Here is a 20,678-nt window from a genome sequence, read left to right on the forward strand (position 1 = left end):
ACAGCTGTCATAGGAGGGAGATGACTAGACACAAGTTATAAGTTCTCGAAGGCTTTGCCTCCTGGAGAAGAGTGAGAGTAAAGTAGTCTACCTCTTTGAGTGACCATTTTTCCTTTTTTGCAGACCTGCTACATCTGTGAAGAGCAGGGCAGGGAGAGCAAAGCAGCCTCTGGAGCATGCATGGCCTGTAATCGGCATGGCTGCCGGCAAGCTTTCCATGTCACCTGGTGAGTTGCCCACAGTATCACTCCAGGAACGGCCCCAGCTATTGGTCTTGCTGCTACGGTTTTGAGGCTGCACCAAACAGGTGGCATGGGGTTTTGGGCAAACCATACTGCTTTTATTTTAGGCAAGGGGTATCTCATCCTTGCTCAATTTGTGAGGGGAACTTCCCCAGGAAGGCTGAGGTTTCACCAGCAAGCCTTCCTTGGTGAGAATGAAGTCTGGGGATTTCCCTAGGACTGTGTGGAATTCGAGAAGAGAAGAGATGAGTCACAATCCAGGAATGTTCCTTTTCAGTGCAGCACATACAAAAGTATCATCTAGATGATGTGATTTTAAGGGCTGATATCCTTGTGTACCCTGCAGCCTGAAAACAACATTGCCTGTCAGTAGAACGTGGGGATTCCCAGCTTTATGTTGATTCCTTGTTCATGATACGCGTTTTGTTGGAATTGTTACTGATCGCCCAGGCCTTAAGAAAGACAAAAATTGCAAAACAATTTGTCAGGAAAGTACTGACAATTTTAAAGATCTTAATATGAATTATAAATAGTCTGAACTCTTTTCATGGTCTTTGAAAGCTATTTGCCAAGCAGGACAGGAGACTTCAAGACCTTGCCTGGATATCTTGAACTGTGTTTTGCTTGTTGATGGGATATGTTTTCTGTCTGTACAGTTTGCATTTTATCCTCCTCTTGATTTCATGTATTTCAGTGCCCAGATGGCTGGCCTCTTATGTGAAGAGGAAGTCCTAGAAGTCGACAATGTCAAATATTGTGGCTACTGCAAGTACCACTTCAATAAAATGGTGAGTTTCTTCATCCCTTCAATGGATTTTATTTTAAGGCATTGTCTTCATCCTAGATTGTATCTGTGCTCTGAGCAGTAAGAAATGCCAGGAATACGTAAACAAGGTCTGCAGGATGGTTCTCTTTTCAGCCATTCAGACAGAGTCACTTAGGAATAAAAATAAATTTATTTATTGCATTTTTATAGCATCTTTAGACTCATTTTCAAAACCGCAGGCTTAATTCTTCCATTTGCTTTCCCTGACTCGGTTTGTATGTTTGAAAAAGAAGTCCCAAGAAGTCAAATGAATGTTTTTTCTTAGAAGAAAGATGCTAAAGCACTGCCCCTAGTGTAAGAGGCAGCTTGAGACAGGAAAACAGAGCATCCAGGGAGTTAGTGTACATCAGGCCCCCTGGGCAGGAGGTTGTAACACAGAACAGCCCAAACTTCTGCCTGAGGACAGGGGTGGTCCAGAAGAGACCGGAGTCATTCACAGATGGTTTGAGGGATGTTTGGGGCAAAGGATTTCCCCCTATTATTTACAGGACTGAGAGGAACCCTTTCCCTGTTCTGCATAATTAGTAGACACCTGCTCTCCCCCCTGCAGCAAAAAGGAAACTTGATCCTCTCAGTACAGGTTTATCTGTCAGCGGCTCCTTTGTTGCTGGCTTTTCCCACTTTCCTTTCTTCTTATCAGTGCTGTCACATGCAGTGACTGATGTCTTGAGCTTCCCCTCAAAGTCAAACTGGAGGACACCTTCCCTGCCCTTCAGGTACCCTCAGTATCTGATACAAGTGTAGCTCTGTATCAGATTTACTGATGTTGAGATAGATAGCAGGATTTCTGCTAGTGCCTGGAGTCTGAGAACAGAGCATCCTTCCATGCACATACACACCCACACCCCACGCAAGACCAAAACGCAGACGCTGCTGCTCAGGAGGACTGACTTGTCTACACAATATTGCTGCTGCCACTTGTCTTGTTGTTTACAGAACGGTCTCTTAGCAGCTGTGCAGCTGTGCCTTTCTTCTTGGAAGCGTCAGTGTGCATGGGTCACCAAAACCCCAGGATTTTTAGGAGTTTTATAATTTGGTCCTGCATGTTGTAGACAAGCCATTTACCACAACATTGCTCACTGTAACAGTGAAGGCCGGACTCTACAACAGTTTCTTCTCTCTCTCCCTGTCTCCCATCCCTGTCGTCCATCTCTTCCCTTCCCCACTTACCTCAGAAGACCTCACGTCACTCCGGAGGGAGCTCCTTCATTGCTGGAAGACGGAGTCGATCCACGTCCCCTGCTCAAGAGAAGCATGTATCCCACCACGAAAGGCCAAAGAAGGTAAGATCTGCACAGAGTTGTCACTTCAGAGGCAGAGTCATGTGGGATGGAGGTGAGAAGGGGAAGAGTGTGCAGAGAGCACTGATGGCTTGCTTCTCAGGTGAGCCCTGGCTCTGCAAAGAGTTTCACAGTCAGAGGTGTGAATAGTGGCTGTGTTTCTAAACACAACTCTAGAAATGTGTATGTAAATAGAGCAGCACAGCCACGGGGAATGTGGAGCCAAGTTTTTGTGTTCAGATTATGCCAGAGGGGTCTTGGCAGAACACACTTAGGAAATGTGCGACTTTCACATTTCTGGCAGGTCCGCTTTGAGGATGACATTGTGCTATGGTTTCCAGCTACTGAGTTGATCTGTGTGGAAGTACTTTGGGCTGTGGTTTTAAATGCAGCAGCTCAGGAACATAAACGCGAGGTCATTGTCCTCAGATCCCAGAGTCCAAGCTTTAGAGGACTGATTAGCAGTCTGCATTGTGGCCAGCAGGTTACTTGTAGGCAACAACAGTAGCTAGTATAGCTTAGGTAGTACATTGTTAGTCAGATTGGCCACCTGCTTCAAATCTACTTGTGAAAACAATTTATTTTTGCTGAACAAGTATTTAGAAGAGCACTGAATGCCAGATCTGACAGGTACAACAGTTATTTGTTTAACTGTGCAGGTTAAGGCATACTCATCACAACTGCTGCAGTGTTACAGGACATGTTAACAGCACACCAAGGTTCATAATTAACCAACTGACTCACGTGATGAAGGCTCATATTTCAAGGAAAAACAGCAGTGAATGTGTAAGGCAGAATCCCAGCAGACTTCGGTGTTCTGACAGGGGTGCAGGTTCTGGTGTGGAAGGGTCTATACCGAAATAAATGAGGAGACCAGGGGCTTGTGAACTGTTTATTATTTTAAAAAATAAATAGCTCTGATAGGTGGGACACATGCTTTTTGGAGTATTTAGGTTCTAATGCAAGTGGCAGCAAACTAAGAAATCTTCCCCATCCGTTGATGGGTACAGCTTTTATACCAGGAATCCTCAATGCAGTACCGCCGTCCTCCTTTGCACCCCATCTATCCAAAACAGTGCTGTAGGCTCTGGAGCACAAATAACTTAACGCAGGAATACTTTCAGGATGGTCAGATAGTTTTTAATACTTCATGGGCCAGATCCTGTTTTTTGCTAGGAGAAATCCAGAATTACTCCACCAAGAAACCTCTAGGTTTAATCCACTGTGGTCAAAAGCCAAATTTACCCTGTTGCATAACCCAGTTGGTGCTTCCCATGCAAATCGTGGTGTGAATTTTTTAAGTCTTGCTTTAGGTGTCTGGCCGTCTACTTCTTGTTTGTTTGTTTGTTTCTGTCTTGTTGCAGTAGACATCCTCACAATCAATACATCATTACGAATAGTAATAATAGTGACCCACATCCAGAAACAGCCCAGTGACATGCTGGTGGGTTTTGTGGCTGAAGGCTGATGGATCCCAGCCCAGTTTCCCAGGGACAAGGGCATCCAGGCTTTCAAAAGCAGCGTGGCCATCAGTTAATACCTGCTGGCACCCTTCTGGCAGGCCCAGCTGAGAGCCCATAAACCGTGTGGGCAGGAAAGCCATCTCCCTCTTTATTTACAGAGGTTATCCCGCAATACCCGGGTTGGAACGCTGCCCACCTTGCCCACTTGGTGTCTGGGGAGCCTGCCCAAACCCTACCCGGTAGGTGGCAAACAGGCAACCCTCCCCTTCCCAGGCTGCACGTCCAAAGCCGTGCCTACCCCGCTGTGACACCAAGGCAGTAAATTTCCAACTGCCGACGAGGCTGAAAAACGTATTTGGAGTATTTACTCCCCTTGTGTGTTCAGCTGCTGCGAGGCGAGGAGGAGGGAGAAAGAGCATCTGTGCCGCGGGCCGGGAGCAGCGCTTGGCACAAGGTTGGCGCTGCGCTGGAACGCGTTATTTTTAGCAGGCGGAGGGGGCGGCGAGAGGGCAGGATCGGGGTGATTGGCGGCGGATTTGAGAGCTCAGCTGTAATTATAACGGGCAGACGGTGCAGGTCCAAGGCTGGGGGCTGGAAGCGGGTTTCTATATTTGCACAGCTTCTGGTGGCGGGGTGGGAGCGCGGTCTCGTGGCCGGCAGGTAGGGCAGGGGAGCGCCGCTTCCCGGCTCTGGCAGGAAAGCAGGTCAGCGCCAGGGGGAGAGCGAAAACTGGAGGACTGCGGGTTTATTTATAGGCTTCTCAGTGGCGCTTGCCACTATTGTTACCCTCTGGGTTCCTCACAAACGTGCAGAGACTCCGTCTCGCTGCTGCCTCGCTGCTCTCCCCTCCTGGCTGCTCGTTGTGCTTTGAGCAGCGGGTCCGGCGGGGGCCCTGTCAGGGCTGGGGTCGCTTGGCACAGCCACAGCCGAGTGCAAGATCTTCTCCTTCCTCTTACAGAGGGGGAGTCGGCCTGGAGAGGGGCACGAAGTGTGCAAAGCAGCTGCATGGGCAGGGTGAGGAAGGCTGCCGGAGGTGCTGGGCTGTTTGCAGGTCCGGGGGGGGGTGCTGGGGTGCAGGAAGGACGTGTGCGAGGCCGTGTGAGCACGCAGACTTTAAAGGGGTACCCGAGAAGGGGGTCGGACTTCCCAGAGGGTTTCGCAGTGCGTGACCGGCAGTGCATGATCTACTTGCACGTGTTTCAGGGGAACTGGGCGCGCCGCAGCGCTGACCAGAAGCGGAGCGGTTTTGTCTTGAGCCCGTCCAGCTGCACGGCCGGCCGGACCCATCCTGCAGAGCTGCAGGCGGTGCTGGGGAGCTGAGCACTCACCGGCAGAGCAAAGCGCGTGCGAGTCCCCGGGCTGCAGGTGCTCCCGGCTCCCCCTGCACGAGGAGCTCAGCGCCCGACAGCTCCCTTCCAGCACAGGGCTCCGGCTGTTTTCTTAGGCTTGACGGAGGAAACCTGACCAAGTGAGGGGCTCCGGATTTAACCCGCTGGCTTCAACGGAGTAGGAAGACAGCAAAGACTCAGGATTTGGACTCCTAAGCCCTTCTGTAAAGCAGCTTGGCATTTGTGAGGAGTCTTGTTCTCTGCGGGACAAGGGACAATTGTGATGTGGGACTGCAACCAGCATCAGGATCCCCCGCCCCTCGCAGGCACAAATGATACCAGCCCAAGCATTTCCTTCTGTGCTGTCCTGAAAATGGGAAAGCTCCAGGCTTTGGGTTTTCCTCAGAACATACCAGGCCTTAGAGAAACCAAACCCGTTTATTTCTTTGGGCTTGGTATTGCAATGTGTGTGCTTTACTCTGTGGGAGCCTTCGCAGGGTTTGTTTAAAAAAAGAAAGAAGAAAGAAAGAAAGAAAACAATAGCTAAATACCAAGAAAACGCTGGGTGACGCACAGGGGTTGAATGAAGTACAGATGTTCTGTCACCTATATTGTCTGCTGGAAATGCACAGAAAAAAATCACCACGCTCCGTGGAATGAAGTCTGTCCCACCAGGAGCGGGCGAGCACAGACTCCGAAGCACTGCGACATCCTGAGGCACAAACCCCACGAGGAGAGACCTCATCCAGCGTTGCTCTTAGAGAGCACGTGGAACCCATGAGCAAAATCAGGGGACTTTTTAATTTGGATAGGGGACGTCCTTATGGGAGGAGCGGTCCCTGTCCCGGAACACACCCTGAGCTCCTGAACTGCCTCCCTAGCTGCAGGGGGGACTTTATGGGGACACCAGGCCTGTGGCTGTCCTGCCCCCTTCTCCCTGCAGCCCCCAGTCCCTTGGTGGCTGAGCAGATGCACGGCAGAGCCTCCTTCCCCACTGCCTGTCTGTCCGACTAGCCCAGATGCCAGCGGAGGAAATGAGCCGCACTGAAATTCAGCACACTGGAGAAGTTGTACTGGGCTGAAACCTAAACCCGCTGGGTTCTGTGAGGGGCTTTGTGCTTGCCTCTGAGTTGGTGGTGCAGGTCTGCCTCTCGGAGCTTTGTTTCCACGCAGGCACCGAGGAGCCAAGCGGACGTTTTTTCCGATCAGGATACAGATGGCTGCTTGCGAGACCAACACAGTGTTTTGGGGAGGGAGTACTGAACCTAGATCTGCTCTAATCGGTCTAATCTAGCCACAGTAGCCTTGTTTTGTAGCATCCTTGCCTGGCTTGCTGGGGCCTCTTGTTGTGCAGGTGCTCAGCCACCCCCAGCCAGTCCTTCAGTTAGCAGGGGTGCAGTGATAATTTGAGATCACAGCGCAAAGCCCAGCGAGGGCTGGCCACACGTCCTTGTGTAAAAACTCATCCCCTCGGGGCGGCTCAAAGCAAACCTGCAAAATCCTGAGTGCAAGCGAGGCTGCAGGCAGGGGTTTGTTGCCCCTCTGCCTGGTGCTGCCTTCCCTCCTCGCTGCGGCTGCCATGGCTGCAGCCCAGAGCCAGGCCGCCGCCTCCTCCTCCTCCTCCTCCTCCTCCTCCTTCTCCGGGCAGGGAGTGCAGAGAGCCTGGGAAAGAGGGAGGGAGCAGCAGAGCCCGCTTGGCTCTTCCCAGCTCCTGGCTCTGCCCTCCCTCCTTCCCCTGCCCAATCTACTTTTAATGATCCAACTGCTGGTGTCCAGCAGATTAGAAGAGGGGGCTCAGGGAAGGGGAGGCAGCGGTGGGGGGAGCAAGAGGAGCTGTGCACAACCCTTTTTGGCAGCCGGAGATCCTGTTTCATTCCTCCTGCGCTGGGGAGCTCGAAGGGAGATTGTGGCGCTGGCACGCCCCCGATGCGGCCGCGCTCCCCCTGCCGCAGGCCTGGCCTGCTCCGTGCCCACATGCCAAGCCCCAGCTGCTCAGCCCTGCATGGAGAGAGTTTGTTTTCCATCAAGTTTGTTGCTGGGGGCAGGTTCATGTTCCCTGCAGACCGCAGCTCGCCCAGCCAGCCCGCCTGCTGCAGGGAGCGCCGAGCGGCTGCAAGGTAGGGCTCGGCTTTTGCCTGCAAAGAATGGGACGGGGGCGGCGAAAGGTTTCCTATGCCCAGTGCATCCTCCCTGCTTCCTCCTCCTCCCCTGAGTCCTGCTTCGTGGCACAGCCAGGCAAAGTTCTGGGCCCAGAAAAGCCAGGTGGGGAGGGTCACTTGAGATGCAGGGGCCGGTGCTGCTTCCCTCCTCTCCTCCCGCCCTCCCCTCTCCGTTTGCACCCTGCGGCTCGTGCAGGAAGCATTTGAAGCCTTCCGGTTCCTGGAGAGAACCCACACGTTTAAAAAGCCGCTGGTGTGAGCCGGGGAACGCCCCGGGTTGTCTTAGTGCGTGTCAACACGGGCAGGAGAGCCAGGAGGGACTGAGCCCCAGGACCGACCCAGGGCCTCGGTCCCTGCAGGCAGCTGGCATCACCTTCCCACCAGCACCTTGGTCTGGGGGCAGCCCGGCCCCTGTGCAGAACCTCCACCGGGTAAAGCACTAATTGTCCTGCCCCTATGGCCCAGGGCATTAATTGTCCTGCCCCTATGGCCCAGGGCATTAATTGTCCTGCCCCTATGGCCCAGGGCACTGCGTTTCTCCAGTGATACTGAAGAAGATGTCAAATCCTGTTGCCCGAGGACCCAAAAGTGTTAGAGAGTAACTGGAGGTGGCAGAGGGGTCCTGCTGGGTGCGCAGAGGCAGCGAGCACCCGGCCTCTGCAAAGCCTGGGGGCTGCCGGCTGCAGACTGCGAGCTCCCAGGCTCCAGGCCCTGTGGGTTTCTGCAGGAGCTGCACGGGGCCCGGACGAGGAGGTGCCGTGGGACGAGGAGAGGTGCTGGGTAGGCACGGCAGAGGAGCAAGGTGTGCAGCGGGCACGGCCGGGGGCTGCGTGCGGCGGCACGGAGCAGGGGCGCAGGTCGGCTCCTCGACAGGCTGCGGCGGTTCTGGGAGCAGCGCAGCCCTTTGAGCAGAGCACGAAAGCCGGGCTCTGTGGGACAGATTTCCTACATAGTTCAAAGTGCAGTTGCTCAGCACATGGAGCCAGGGCAAGATCTTCAAAAGAGCTCAGTACCCAGCGTTTTGGAAAACCTGATCGTTTATCCGAGCATCTGAATGGGAGCGGAGGGTTCCAGAAATCTGGTCCCTATTGTGCAGGCTGGCTTCTTGCTGAATACGTACATATGTCCGCACTCCTACATACAGCCGGGGGACTGCTCAGTTAGCGGGTGTAGACTCTGCACTGCCGACAGCGAGGAGAGCTTTTTCAGACAGCAGACAGCCAGGATTTTGAAGCTGGAGGATGTGAGTTCGGTTGCTGCCATCACAATGAAGCTGGGGGAGGTTTTATGGTTCGCGGTGGTGGCAGCCAGGACGTTCCTGCCTTTCCCCACACGTGTGTGTGTAGGTGTGGAGGTTCCTCGTCATTAGCCAGAGTGGCTCGGCTCTCTTTTGTCTCCTCTTGACTTTGATATGTGAAGTTAAACGATTCCAGGGCTGTCCCGTTAGCGTTTGCAGCATCATGTTTTAGTCCCGCCTGTTGCACCTTTGTGATCGAAATGCATTTGGGGCTCAGAAGACGAGAATAAGCTCTGTGGTATTCAGGGAGCTGAAGGACCCGAGTTTGTGCAGTTATTTGGCAAAACGTATTGCAGTGAGGATCTGGCTTCTGCTTCCATTTCTTTCTTCTGTGCATGGCTCTGGCAGCACGTGCAAGTGGGCGACCGTGTGTCCCATGGGGCGGGGTGCCTGCCTTCTCTGCCTGAATTTTTGGATGAGGCTCGGTGAAATCGTTGCAAGTTCTCTCATCCCATGTGCCCTGCTTTCTCCTTTTGTGAAACGAGATGCGGATATGAAGAAGCTCTCCTGAGCTCGTCGAAATTCTCTGCTGCGTGCTACCAAGTGAGTGCAAATTGTTCCTGCTGGTGGATAACGAACAACCGGTCCCAGCCCTGCCACTGAGAGGCACGTAGTCTGCAACAGGCGTAACTCTGCGCCACAGCTTCCCCATCTTCCTGTCCTAGAGAGCCCAGGAGACTTGGGAAGTATTTATAGCATGAGAAGCCCCCGAGTATTTAAAACATCGTGAGATTTAGTCAAGATTTCATTTAAATTTGTGTTTTGGCACTTAGCTTGTAGAAATCACACTCTCAAGCTTTTCTTATTCACTGCCAAAGCTGTAAATGTGCGCTGAAGAAAGGGGAAAAAAGAGAACGGAGATCCTTGTATAGTGCTGTAGCTCCGGGAACTGAGGCTTTAACAGATACGACGAACACCAGGAGTCCGGCGATAAAATGACGGATATCGGCAGCGTTGCTAGTACTCGGTCGGGCACTCAGCAAGAGCAGCGAGGCTTTAGCTGGATTTGCCTCCCTCTTCCGCCAGCTCATCCCAGAGAAAGCTGCTGTGGCCTTGTGGCGGATTTACGCCGGCAGGGTCACTGGTGGCTGCAGGTGGGCCTCCTGTTCAAGGGCACTGAGAACTCGGCCAAACCCACGCTGGAAGGTGCCGCTTTCTGGAGCGCTTTTGCTTCACCTCTGCATGACTTCACGCCCGCCTGCTCTAGCCTTTTTCTCCTGTTCCTTTTTTTTTTCTCCTGGTCTTTTTTTTTTTCTTTCATTTAGCTTATTGTTTGTAAGCTAATTATTCCACTAGCTTCTCTCAAAAAAAACCAAAACAAAACAAAAACAAAAAAACAAAAACGCACAGTGGAGCTCATCCATTACTGCAGTTGCATCTTCCCTCCGACAGCATCCCGTCTCTGGCGTGTGCTGGCAGCCGTAGCCTCGGGGCTTTGCCTGCACGAGGACGCAGTCAGCATCCTCCTGGAGAGTCGATGAACTCCCGTGTGACTGCCCTGCTCTGAACACACCTTTGATGGACAGTGAGGGCTTCAGCTTCTAGGTTAAAACATCCACGTGAGGGAGTAGCACCAGAGCAGGCATTCTTTTCCCCCAAAAAAACAAGAGGATGGATTTTTCTAAGCCGTACGTCCCATCCAGGTGTTTGCCTGACAGCAGATCTCTTGATCCACAGACCAGTGACCACGCTGGCAAGGCTGGAACTGAGCACAAAAGTTTCCGCAGCTTCAGCCAAGCAGGCCGTGCCTTTAGCTGACAGCGGTAGCACAGAAAAGCTCCTGGTGTCGGCCAGGTTTGTCCCTACAGGAGCATGCGGCTGAAGAAGACCGTGAGGAAGCAGGAGCGCGTGGTGGAGCACGCTGTCCTGTCCTACTGTCCTGTCTGCCAGCTGGCTTGGGCATCCACAGCCCCCACTGACTTCAGCGGGAGCCATGGCCTGTCACAGGCGTACGTTTTCAGTCTGTTCCCTGAAAGCATCTCGGTTTTAGCATAAACATCCAGATAGCGGGACACAAGAATAGCCACTTCGGTTACAGTCCGTTCCCCGGGAGACTGTAACAGCAGGGTGGGCAGCACTCCGTGTTTCTCAGGCCACAATTTTTCCTTGGTTTGCAATTTGAAGAATCCCATCTTTTGGGGGTTTTAGTGAGAGAAAAAACAGGATGAAGAAATCAATCTAACTAGTCTGGCTCCAGTTAGCAGAGATGGACCCAGCCCAGCTGTTCTCTGCTGGGAGAGGAGGTGGGGAGGATCTCTGGGTCAGATTCAAGCGTAGTTTCTGAGATCTCCACTGACTGATCTCTCTACCTGTGCACGTGCAACACGTGCTGAAGTCAAGATCCTTCCGTTGGCTGTACAGGGTGTATCTGAGAAACCTTTGAAGAAGGGAGAGAGCGAGGAAAAGGGGGCACAGAGCCCCTTTGGGGAAATAGCAAGAGGAAAGCTCGGGTTTCTTGAAATCAGCCAGAGCTTGTTAAATCCTTCCCTATCATCTTACCATAAACTGATTCAGGGGCTTCTGTTGATATTCTGCGCTCCAGATGTTGGCTGCAGCTGGGGCAGAGATAGTGGGACGCTCCCAGCCAGAAGCTGGGGCGTGGGGGAAGGGATACTGGGCTCTTGTGGATGGGTGGAGAAGGGAAGAGGAATATGAATGTATGGTTGTAAATCCACCCCTACACACCCTCCTTTCTTTTCCCTTACAACTGCTATTCTCAGCAGAGGAAAAGAGCCTTCCAGTATTCTCTGATTTCTTTTGCAGAGTCGTAAGGACAAGGAAAGACCTAAACAGAAGCACAAAAAACGTCCAGAATCTCCCACCAGCCTTACGCCAGCCCCAGTGCCCGTCGCTGCAGAAAAGGTACCAAACCCACAGGATGCGAGCGTGTGAATGCGGGGTGGGGAGAGAGGGTAGGAGGAAGCCACCAGCGCTGGCTTTCCGAGGAAGTAGGAAGGATGGTGCAGAAGAGGAGAGAAAGAGCTTTTGTCCACTTATTTCGATTCCCGATTCGTCACGTTCTCACTCTCTCTGCCTGACTCCCCACCTCAACGCCCGCCTTGGGAATTTAACGCGGCAGCTGTCTTGATTTCTGTCAGCACTGACGACACAATCATGGAGCTGAACTCCCAAGTGACTGAGCTGTAAGTGCCAGCCTGTTCTGCAGCAGATGTTCAGATTTAAAGCTCTCGCAGAATAGGTAAATATCCGTGCTTTGGCCTTTTCTACTGCCACATTGTAAACAGCTCAGGCAGGTAGATAAGCAAGGCAAGCTTGTGGGAGGAGGTGTTATCCTTCATTAGACAAACTGATAGAGCTAGGGGGAAAACCAGACGATCTTACATGCACGTAAGATCTTCAAAGTGCATAGTAGAGGTTGCTTTACTCTGTGAGACAACGGGAGGCTGGGTCCCGTTTAGTTCCTCCATTTCAGGAAAATTAAGGCAGGCAGGCACAGTGTGGTGGCCTGTTTTGCTCCTGAGGTAAGAAGAAGGAAGGTTTGTCTGCCCAGAGTCTGCTCAGTGCCCAGGGCTCGTGGGGCAGTCAGGATGTCAGCGGGTTTCTGCTCTTCACTGCTGGAGCTGTGCTGCCGACGTCGGCTCTTGCACCTGGCTGTAAATCAGGACAGCCCTGAGCTTTCTGTAATTCGTGCCAGATCCAAACTCCAGTAAAGCAGAATAGACACAGCGGAACTTGCCTCAAGCTTGCATGCAACAAGGTGAAGGCCAAGATTGCAGTTTTTCAGTGTCAGGGAACAAGCGAGGTTACTCCAGCGCGTGGACCTTTGGAGTTGTGCCCTCCTCGCTGTAGTGGGAAAAGAAATTAATGCAGCTCCTCAGCAGGGCTGTTCTGGTGTAAGTGAGACTATGATTAGGGCCGAGCTCCTGCTAGAACAAATAGATAACATGTCCCTGGAATGTTCTTTTGGGCACAGAAATGCTACTTGGAAAGGCTCGTGTGCCCGATACATGGCAGGGCTGCCTTGTGAAACTGAAAATTCACAGGCTAGCAGTGTCTGCAAGTGTGAGAAGTGCTGCAAGGACAGTCTGGAAGAAGGAAAGCTCCTGCTGATCCGCATGGGGTTGTTCTGGGTTAGGACTGAAGAGGTTTTTCTACCTTCTGTGTGAGGCCAAGCGTGGAAGCAGGGAGGAGATGCAGGTTAGAGCTGAAATGGCGAAGGCGGCCCTAGGCTGGGAGAAGCAGAAAGCTGCAGCGGGACAGAATGGAGGACTAGCTTCGAGCTGCAACCACTCCTGACTTACCTGTACCTGTGTCAAGGCAGCTCAGCTCTGGCTTTTGGGAACAGCAGATTGACCCAGTGAACAGAGCTGTCAGGAGCTGAGGGCCTACGAAGATTATTTTCAAACGAAACTGAAATCCAAACCCTGACTCTTGGCCAGCTAGAGTGGTTGTTAGACACTTAGCCACTGTCTCCTCCAAAGCCCTGCCAGACCTTTATAAATGAGGAGGGAAGGGTGCAATTCAGTTTTACAGGCAGCTTTCAACTCTTTGTAAGCTAAAATTCAGGAGATCCTAATTACTGTAGCTGTGCTTGAGTGACAGGGTTTTAGTGTTTCCCTAGGGAATTATTATTAATCCTCATAACAAAGAATGTATTTCCCTTGCATTTTTGTGCATAGTTTCTCAAAGCATTGTTCGAGCTCTCTGTTACCAAAAAGCACCCTGCACAAACCCCTTGGGGTGGTTGTGTGAGGCTTTCTGGATACTTGCACCAGCGCAGCATTGCAGTGGTTAGACTAACGTAAAGCTCTGAGAACACATCAGTGTATTAATGTAGTATGTCCAAACAGTTTCCTCTTTGAAGCCGAAGCCATCTTTGTCCTTTCTGGGTTGTAGCTTAGCGCTGCTCATCCCAGCAGAGTGTGCTGGGCGGCGGGTAGGGTACACGCAGCAACACCAAAGCTGACACCGGTGGTGTGACTGTGCCGAACAACACTGCTAGTCCCTCTTGTGCCATCGTATCCCACTTCCTCACTCCCTCAGGCAACCCCGCCTCTGGGTTCCCATTTTTCTTTAACTTTGCAATCCAGATTTATTTTTCAATTCCAATTTTCACCTACTGTGGCGTCCACCCTGTGCTCCCCTCTCGAACCATTTAGTCATGAAGAAGATCCTTTGATGTGGTTTCCTCTTGAAATCAGTTGTGCTAGACTTCTGACTTCTGCCAGAGTTTTGAGTGTCTCACTGAAGTGCTTCCCTGCGTCTTCTAGGAACCTAAATGCCATTAATATCTGACACTTGGACCTGACCAGACTTCCGTGCCCCATCCGTGCACTAACGAGCTCTCACTGCCTCACTCTGGTTTTGGGGATGAACACTGAAAACACAGTGGTGGCCTCAGCTCTCATCTACACCGGAAAGTGAAACTAGGGTGTGAATTCACAGCACATAAATGACTTTTCATAAGACCTCTTTTGAGCTCTCCTCCTGCCTCTGAAAAGTGTCCTCAGGCAACGCCATTGCCATTGCTCTCAAAGAGGAGCAGATCTTGCTCGTGGGGCACAGGAGCATCCCTGCAAGAGAGCAGATGGACTGAAAATCCCCCAGAGGTGCTCCTGGGCTAGGGCTTTTGGATGGATTGGGGGGGTTTGCAGAGAGTGGGTTTGTGCTGGACGTAGACTCTCATTTGTTGTCATGCTGGCTACCTGCAGCTCCTGCAGACTTTTTGGGGAGTGGGAGAGAAGCAGAAGGCATCCCCTCTGTGTAATGGTGTCTGGCTGTAATAGCTCCTAGCTATTTCATGTGGTCCATCCAAAAACCCCAAAGTGCTGCCAACCGGTAATGCTTTTGAAAAGCCTCTTGGAAAGATGGCATTCATGGGGAAGGCCTGGGGCAGAGCAGGGTTCTTGCCACGGGAAGGGCAATGAGGCTCACCAGCAAGCCTTGGCAGCCAGGGCTGCCCCGGCTCTGCAGTCGCACGCTGCCAGGCGCGTTCAGCAGGCGGTTCCTGTGCTCGGGGTCTGTGCTCGGGGTCTGTCCTCGGAGCTGGAGCTCGCCGCTGGCCGTCCATGTTAGCGAGCACACCGAGCGGCACACACCGAGCCTCCCCTCTCCCCCCCGCGACGCCGTCCTGCCGCTCTCTGTTGCACTCGCAGTAAATCTGCGGGATCGCAAGCCACCCCAGCTGCCTCCTTCTGCCAGCTGTAGACATCACGATCACTTGTTGACACACACTCGCACATGCTACGTGTTTTGGGCCGCAACATCTGGCTCGCTCTGGGTTTTGTAATTGAAGCCGCGGATGCCAAGGGCTCCCCGCACCCACCCCCCATCAGGTGCTGGGAGAGGGAGCGCAGCGGGGCCAAGGGCTGCGGCTGCAGCCGCCACCGGAGGCGGGGAGGCTTTCCAGGTTTCCCACTGTTATTTGAGCTCTCGGCGTCTACCGGCAGGCCTGGGGCTGACAGATCCCGGGAACCTCTGCGCCGCGCTTTGCTCGGGCAAATCCAGTAGCGGTGATGGGGTAGGGGCTTGTGGGGGGGAGGCTGCCGCTTCCCCCTGCTATCAAAGCGTGTCTCAGCATGGATGTTCGCAGCAAGCATCCCTGAGCCTTCTAGCATCCCTTGTCCTGACATGAGTGTGAATTTACCAGGGACATCAGGGAGTTAAAGATGCAGTCTCCAGCCCATCTGTGTCTCCGGTCCCTACCTATAAAGACCAGCAGCACAGCGCTGCCCGATCTCGCTGCTGACATGGTCAGGCTTGCCAGTGGCTTGGATACAGATGCCGTAGCTCGTACGAGCGCTTTGCCCAAAGATCCTTGCAGACTCATTTGACCTCTACTGAGCGATCCAGCCGGGGAAGGCAGCTGATGCTTACGGTCTGGTCTGCCTGGGTGGCTGCTTCAGCACATCGCTCTGTGCCGTGTGGGCTGGAGGAGCTCCTGCTCTCGTCGCATTGTTCCTTGTTCGCGTCCTCCCTGCTTCCCCTCGCCAGTAGTTTAATCCAGGGCAAAGCAGCTCTGTGTTTTCGAGGCTGCACCGGCCTCCCCCACCCCTTCTGCATTTCGTCAGTGGTTCCCTCTAGGAGCTCGCCCCGCCAATCAGGAGGCAAAGAGATGCTCTTCTGATTTCCCATAAATAAATTAATGAATGAAGAGCTTGGGTGCTGCACAGTGTCACAGAGAGGCCAGGAAACAGGTACGGCCCCTCGGGGGACAGCGAGTGCCGGGGGGAGGAGGTGCGTGCATGCCTGTGCTCGGGTGCCCGCGCGACTTTGGCTCACTTCGCCCGGCTCAGGGGTGAAGGCAGGAGTTTCCCCGCCAGCCTGTCACCTCCAGCTGGGGCAGCAGGCTCATTCCGATGACGTTTTTTGCTCGGTTGCTTAAAACAGAGCTTCAAAATGCAACTGCTGCCTCATTTTGAAAGGGAGCTCTCGCTTCCTCAGTGCTTCCCTGTTTTTTTCTCTGCAGCCCACACTCCGCCATGCACACCTGTTTGCAAAACACACAGAACGTCGGCGTTTCTGCACATGCACACGTACGTACAGTTTTCCGGGCTGGAGAAAAGCCAAAGGTCTAGAGCTTCAGAGCTCTGTGTATGTCCAACGTAAGCAGCCAGCATGCAGGTTTCTCCAGCCCTGCCTCCTCTAGGCAGCAGCCCTGAGCTGGAGAATCTGCTTCCTTAGGGAGGTGACGGGATTGCAGCCCTCGTTACTATTATTAATATTGGCATTAAGGTAGCAGGCCCCTCCCCTTCAAATCACGGCCGTGTTGTGCTTGGCCGTTCTCATGTGTCTCCTGGAAGGCTGCAGTGCCACACAGAGCTTGCAGGCTCCACGGAGCAAAGGGGGGAAGAAACAGAGGCACAGGGAGGGGAAGTGATTTAGGGCGGTTTCGGTTTCCCTCCCTTTGCTCCCCAGCTGCAGTGCCTGGGCCCTCGCCCCACGTGCAGGCTCCCTGGGACGGCTGCTGGAGAAGGGCTCTCCGCGGTGCAGAGGGCTCACAGTAGCTCCGTACGGTTCCGTCTGCTGTGACCTCTTTGGCAAACATTATCTAAGATGGCATTTGGCAGTAGGTAGTAAAATCCTGCCCCCAAAGCTCTGGGAGGTTGGCGGGGAGGTCCGTGAGGTCAGATCAGCCCTGCAGGTGAGTGTCCGGCCATCCACCGCCAGCTCAGCCTCTCTCCCCCCTCTTTTTTTTTTTTTTTTGCCTTTAATTTTGCAATTAAGATTTATTTCCCAGCTCAGGTTTCCCCCTTCCACCCTGCGCTAATACATTACTTGCCCTGCACTCCCTCCCTGACACTCCAGATTTAGAACATGTCTCCTCACGTGGTTTCCCCCTGCCCTCCCGTGGCCTCGTGCACCTTGTGGGGAGCTCCAAAGAGAGAAATTTATGGAGGGAAAATCTGGGGCTTTGCATATCTGCCGGGACATGAGCCATCTCGTTCCTGTGACTTTGTGAACAGTCTCAGGACTTCCCGTAGCCCCCAGGCACCGCTCTCCTTTCCCCCTCCAGGCAGATGTGGAAAGTCGGAAAGATTTTCACGCTCCCTCTGAGCTCATAAATCAAGAAAGCTTAATCTCCTACATCCAGGAGTCTGTGATGAGAAAATACAGATTCCCCCTTCTCCCCCCCCCCTAATTTCCACCACTCCCTTCCTCCTGTCTTTCATATTCCCGGCACATCTGGTGTGTGTTAGGCTGCCAGCTGTTGCATTGTGCGGAGTGATTAAACCATGTGGGAGGAACGGGGGAAGATTTTTATCTGGGCATTCATGAGTCTGCATTACAAGCCCTTTTTTCTTTAGCTCTCCCTAAGAAGAGGTCATCTGGAGTCAGGGGTAGTGGAATTTAAGAAAGGTTTCGTGCTTCTCTGTGTCTCCCTTGTATCTGCTCTCAGTGAGAAGTAAAAGATGTTGGCGTTGACGTACAGGTGTTGTGTTTTGGGCTGTGGCCATCACATTGGAACCACGTCTATGATATCGATTTGGTTGCAGTAATACCTTGCAGGAAGCGATCTTTGAACGCTGCGTGTTTGGCTTTGAAGTGACTTGAAGGTGAAGGTTCCACATCCTAGCGTGGGTGCCCCGAGGAATCCGGTTTTCAGTTCATCCCACCCTGCTGAACTCCCACACTTCTCTCTCTCAGCCCAAGCTCCTGGATTTCCTAGCATCTGCCCGGCCTCTTCATCCCCCTTGCTTCCCTGTCTCCCGGCGGCTTATATGGGGTTTGGGTAGCATCAGTTGTCGTATGGTCAGATGCTGCTTAACAATGTCACCGTGCAGAATATTTGCTGTGGTAGATTCGGAAAGCCCTGGACTGGCAGCGGAGGTGTTTCGGTGGATGCGCTGGGAATCTCCCATCACAGCAGAAGGGCAGGCAGGTTCTCCTAGGTGGGACGACCTTGCGGAGAGCAGCACACCCGAGAGATGCAGCTGAAATACGTATTTGAATCGCAGCAGTTTTCAGATTTTCTTTGGGCTGAGGAGCCCTCTGAGGGTGGGTGCTCCTCTCGGCCACAGTGCTGGGAATCTCTGGTGTCTGTGCTCGGATTGTCAGCGCCCTGTTTAATTCCCTGCAGTGAGGTGGGATGAGTGTAATCCCTAGGAGTATAAAGACTGATGCCACCAAGGAGCAGTAGAGGGGAATGCTGCTTTTCTCCTGTGAGTAATGTCAGCTGGCCATCACTTCGTGGGCAGGGGGAGCAATTACTTCTCTTAAGGGGAAATTGATAAAAAGAGCCCCTGCTGTGGCCACATCTGGCCCAAATGAGTGACCTCTGTGTTTGCTGCTCGCCAGGGCTCCACCAGCCACCATGAGGGGAGCAAAGAGACCTCAGAGGTCGGGAGATCGGAGGTGAAAGGCAAGAAGTCCTCAAGCCATGGCAGCAGCCACAAGGGGAAAAAGACGGGAAGTGGGAAAAGCTCGGCTGGCTTCAGCTCAGCTTCCTCCAGCGGGACCTTCCAGCCTGCAGGTAAGGGGCGGAGGAGAAGCCAGAGAACAGGGGATGGGGGTGATGCTTCGCTTCACCAGTAAGTGCCTTGAAGCTTTGCTGATTGCTCTTTAACTCCTTGAAGAGAAAGGGAAAAGTCTCCTTGCTACTTGCTCCGTGCACAGAGGGAATAACCGGGTCGGGTGAGTGTTACAGCTCCCCTCCTGCGTAGGCCTGCTGCACTGCAAGGCAAAACAGATCCAGATGTCTGAGTGGAGGGAGGAGGGAAGGGGATACTGCGCGCAGGCAATATGGGCAGCACCTGCCCTCTCCTCCGTAGGTGGTACTGTCTGCAGGAGTGCTTTAAGGAGTGCCGGGGGAGAGACCTGAGCCAAAACCTGATACCCGGGCTCCCCTGAGCTTTGAGTCAGAACCTTGCAGGGCTCCCATCTGCTCTGATGTTTCTCGGTCCTTTTTCGAGCTGTTGTCAGAACCGCTCGCGTGCTTCATCTCCCGGGACCCTCATCAGGGCGGGAGGGAGGGAGGGAGGGTGGTGGTGCAGGGCCTCGGGGAGCAGACACACGCATGTTTGGGTGGATGAAGCGGCTGGCGTGCACCGCTCGTGCTCACCAGAGAGCATGAGAGCAGCTGGGGGGGTGGACCAGGGCTGGAAGGTGACAGAAGTGTCCTTCAGCTCAGTCTCTGGCCTGTGCCAGAGGACCTGCGTTGTGACCGTGCTCTCGTTGCTTTGCGGGCTGAGTTATTGCCACTGCGAGCCTTCCTACATCTGCTTCCCCTCTGCTTCCCCCAGGCACCTCCTGCAGCTCCTTGCAGTGCTCCCAGGATTTCGTGACATTCCCCAAGCTCGAGCAGGACGACGAGAAGTACCGGAAGCCTGTCTCTTCCTCTTCTTCTTCGCACTGCTCCCCTCTGTATGAAGGCCAGAAGGGGGATATCTTTGAGCAGAAGGTGATCTTCTCAGGCTTTGGGTCCATCATGCGCTTCTCCACCTCTGCCGTGAGCCAGCAGCGAGGCCGTGATGCCTCCCCTGTGGACTACAAGGCCTCGAACCCTGTCAGCGGCCCTTCGGTGGGGAGCAGCGGGGCCGCTGGCGGCGGCAGCAGCAGCAGCAGCAGCCACAAGCGCATGCCGTCCCTCAGCATGGAAGAGGGAGAGGTGCTGAAAGAAAAGAAGCACAAGGGCAGCAAGAAAAATAAGCACGGGCCTGGCAGGCCGAAAGGGGGCAAAAGCAAAGAGATTTTGGGTGCCCAGCTGGCTGGGTCCACGTCTACGTCTTCGTCGCCCTTCTCCGGGGGCTCCCTTGTTAGCTCCAGCATCAGCAACTCTTCGCGGCCCTTCAGCCACACGGGGAACCTGCCCAGCCTCAGCATGGAATCCCCACTGCTGAGTTCAGGTATGTTTCCCCTTAGGGCTCCAGGTGTGCACGGTTGCTCCCAGCCCTGCTCTCTTCAGCATCGTGTTTGGCTGGTGTCTGAACCTGCAGCTGCCCAGGGTCCGGTCCCTCGCTTTCATTCCCAGAAGCTATAAAAATCCGGGTCTGGTCTCCCATTTCCATCTTAGTGTTCATCTCACAGTCTCCTCTGGGTCAGCTTCTCTTCTCCTTGGAGCTGGGAGCATTTCAAGCCCTTCTCTCTCAAGTGCTGGAAAAGCTCAGCAAGCCAGAGCTGAATTTCTGAAGCGATACAGACAGGGGTGTTCGCAGGCCAAACCAGCACAACCACAATCCGACCCCAAATGAGGGATTCTCATGAGTGGTTCAAGTTTAACCCCTCTTTTCGAAGCAAAACCGTTCATCCTGGTCTGACCACATCCACGGAGGGTCGGAGGACGCCGTTAACTCTGCCGAGAGGCTGCCAGCAGTTCCCGGCCGGAGTCCCCTGGCCTGGCAGGGCTGAGGTCAGCAGGGATGCGTGGCAGGAAGGGGTTAAGGCAGCAGGCAGAGGAGGGGCCTGCAGCTCGGGGCTGAGGTTTGACACTGTTCTGGCAGCAGAACTTGTCATCGGTCTATTGTGGGTTGTTTGCAGATGCTCCGATTTAGGTCAGATTGCGAGGGGGGATACAATTTTGTTGTGTGCGTCTGGGAGCTGCGGCCCATTTGTCTGCGCTGCCTGAGAGCGGAGAGGAGCTGCAGGAGTCGTTGTGACCTCCATTATCAGAATCTTAGGCCAAT

General features: G+C 53.5%; 1 protein-coding gene across 3 annotated transcripts in view; it reads left to right on the top strand.

Moving 5' to 3' along the window:
* The window catches only part of MLLT6 (MLLT6, PHD finger containing), a 43,705-nt gene that overhangs the window by 11,002 nt on the left and 12,025 nt on the right, over positions 1-20,678 (top strand). For 2 of the 3 annotated variants that reach the window (XM_040537124.1, XM_040537126.1), the window contains 6 exons: positions 124-227; positions 937-1,030; positions 2,244-2,351; positions 11,359-11,457; positions 18,355-18,529; positions 19,299-19,901. In XM_040537124.1, coding sequence (XP_040393058.1) covers positions 124-227; positions 937-1,030; positions 2,244-2,351; positions 11,359-11,457; positions 18,355-18,529; positions 19,299-19,901 — 1,183 coding nt within the window. The remainder of the gene's footprint in view (positions 1-123; positions 228-936; positions 1,031-2,243; positions 2,352-11,358; positions 11,458-18,354; positions 18,530-19,298; positions 19,902-20,678) is intronic. The other variant, XM_040537125.1, reaches the window with a different exon arrangement.

Source organism: Cygnus olor, chromosome 25 (assembly GCF_009769625.2).
Source record: "Cygnus olor isolate bCygOlo1 chromosome 25, bCygOlo1.pri.v2, whole genome shotgun sequence".
Lineage (NCBI taxonomy): Eukaryota > Metazoa > Chordata > Aves > Anseriformes > Anatidae > Cygnus > Cygnus olor.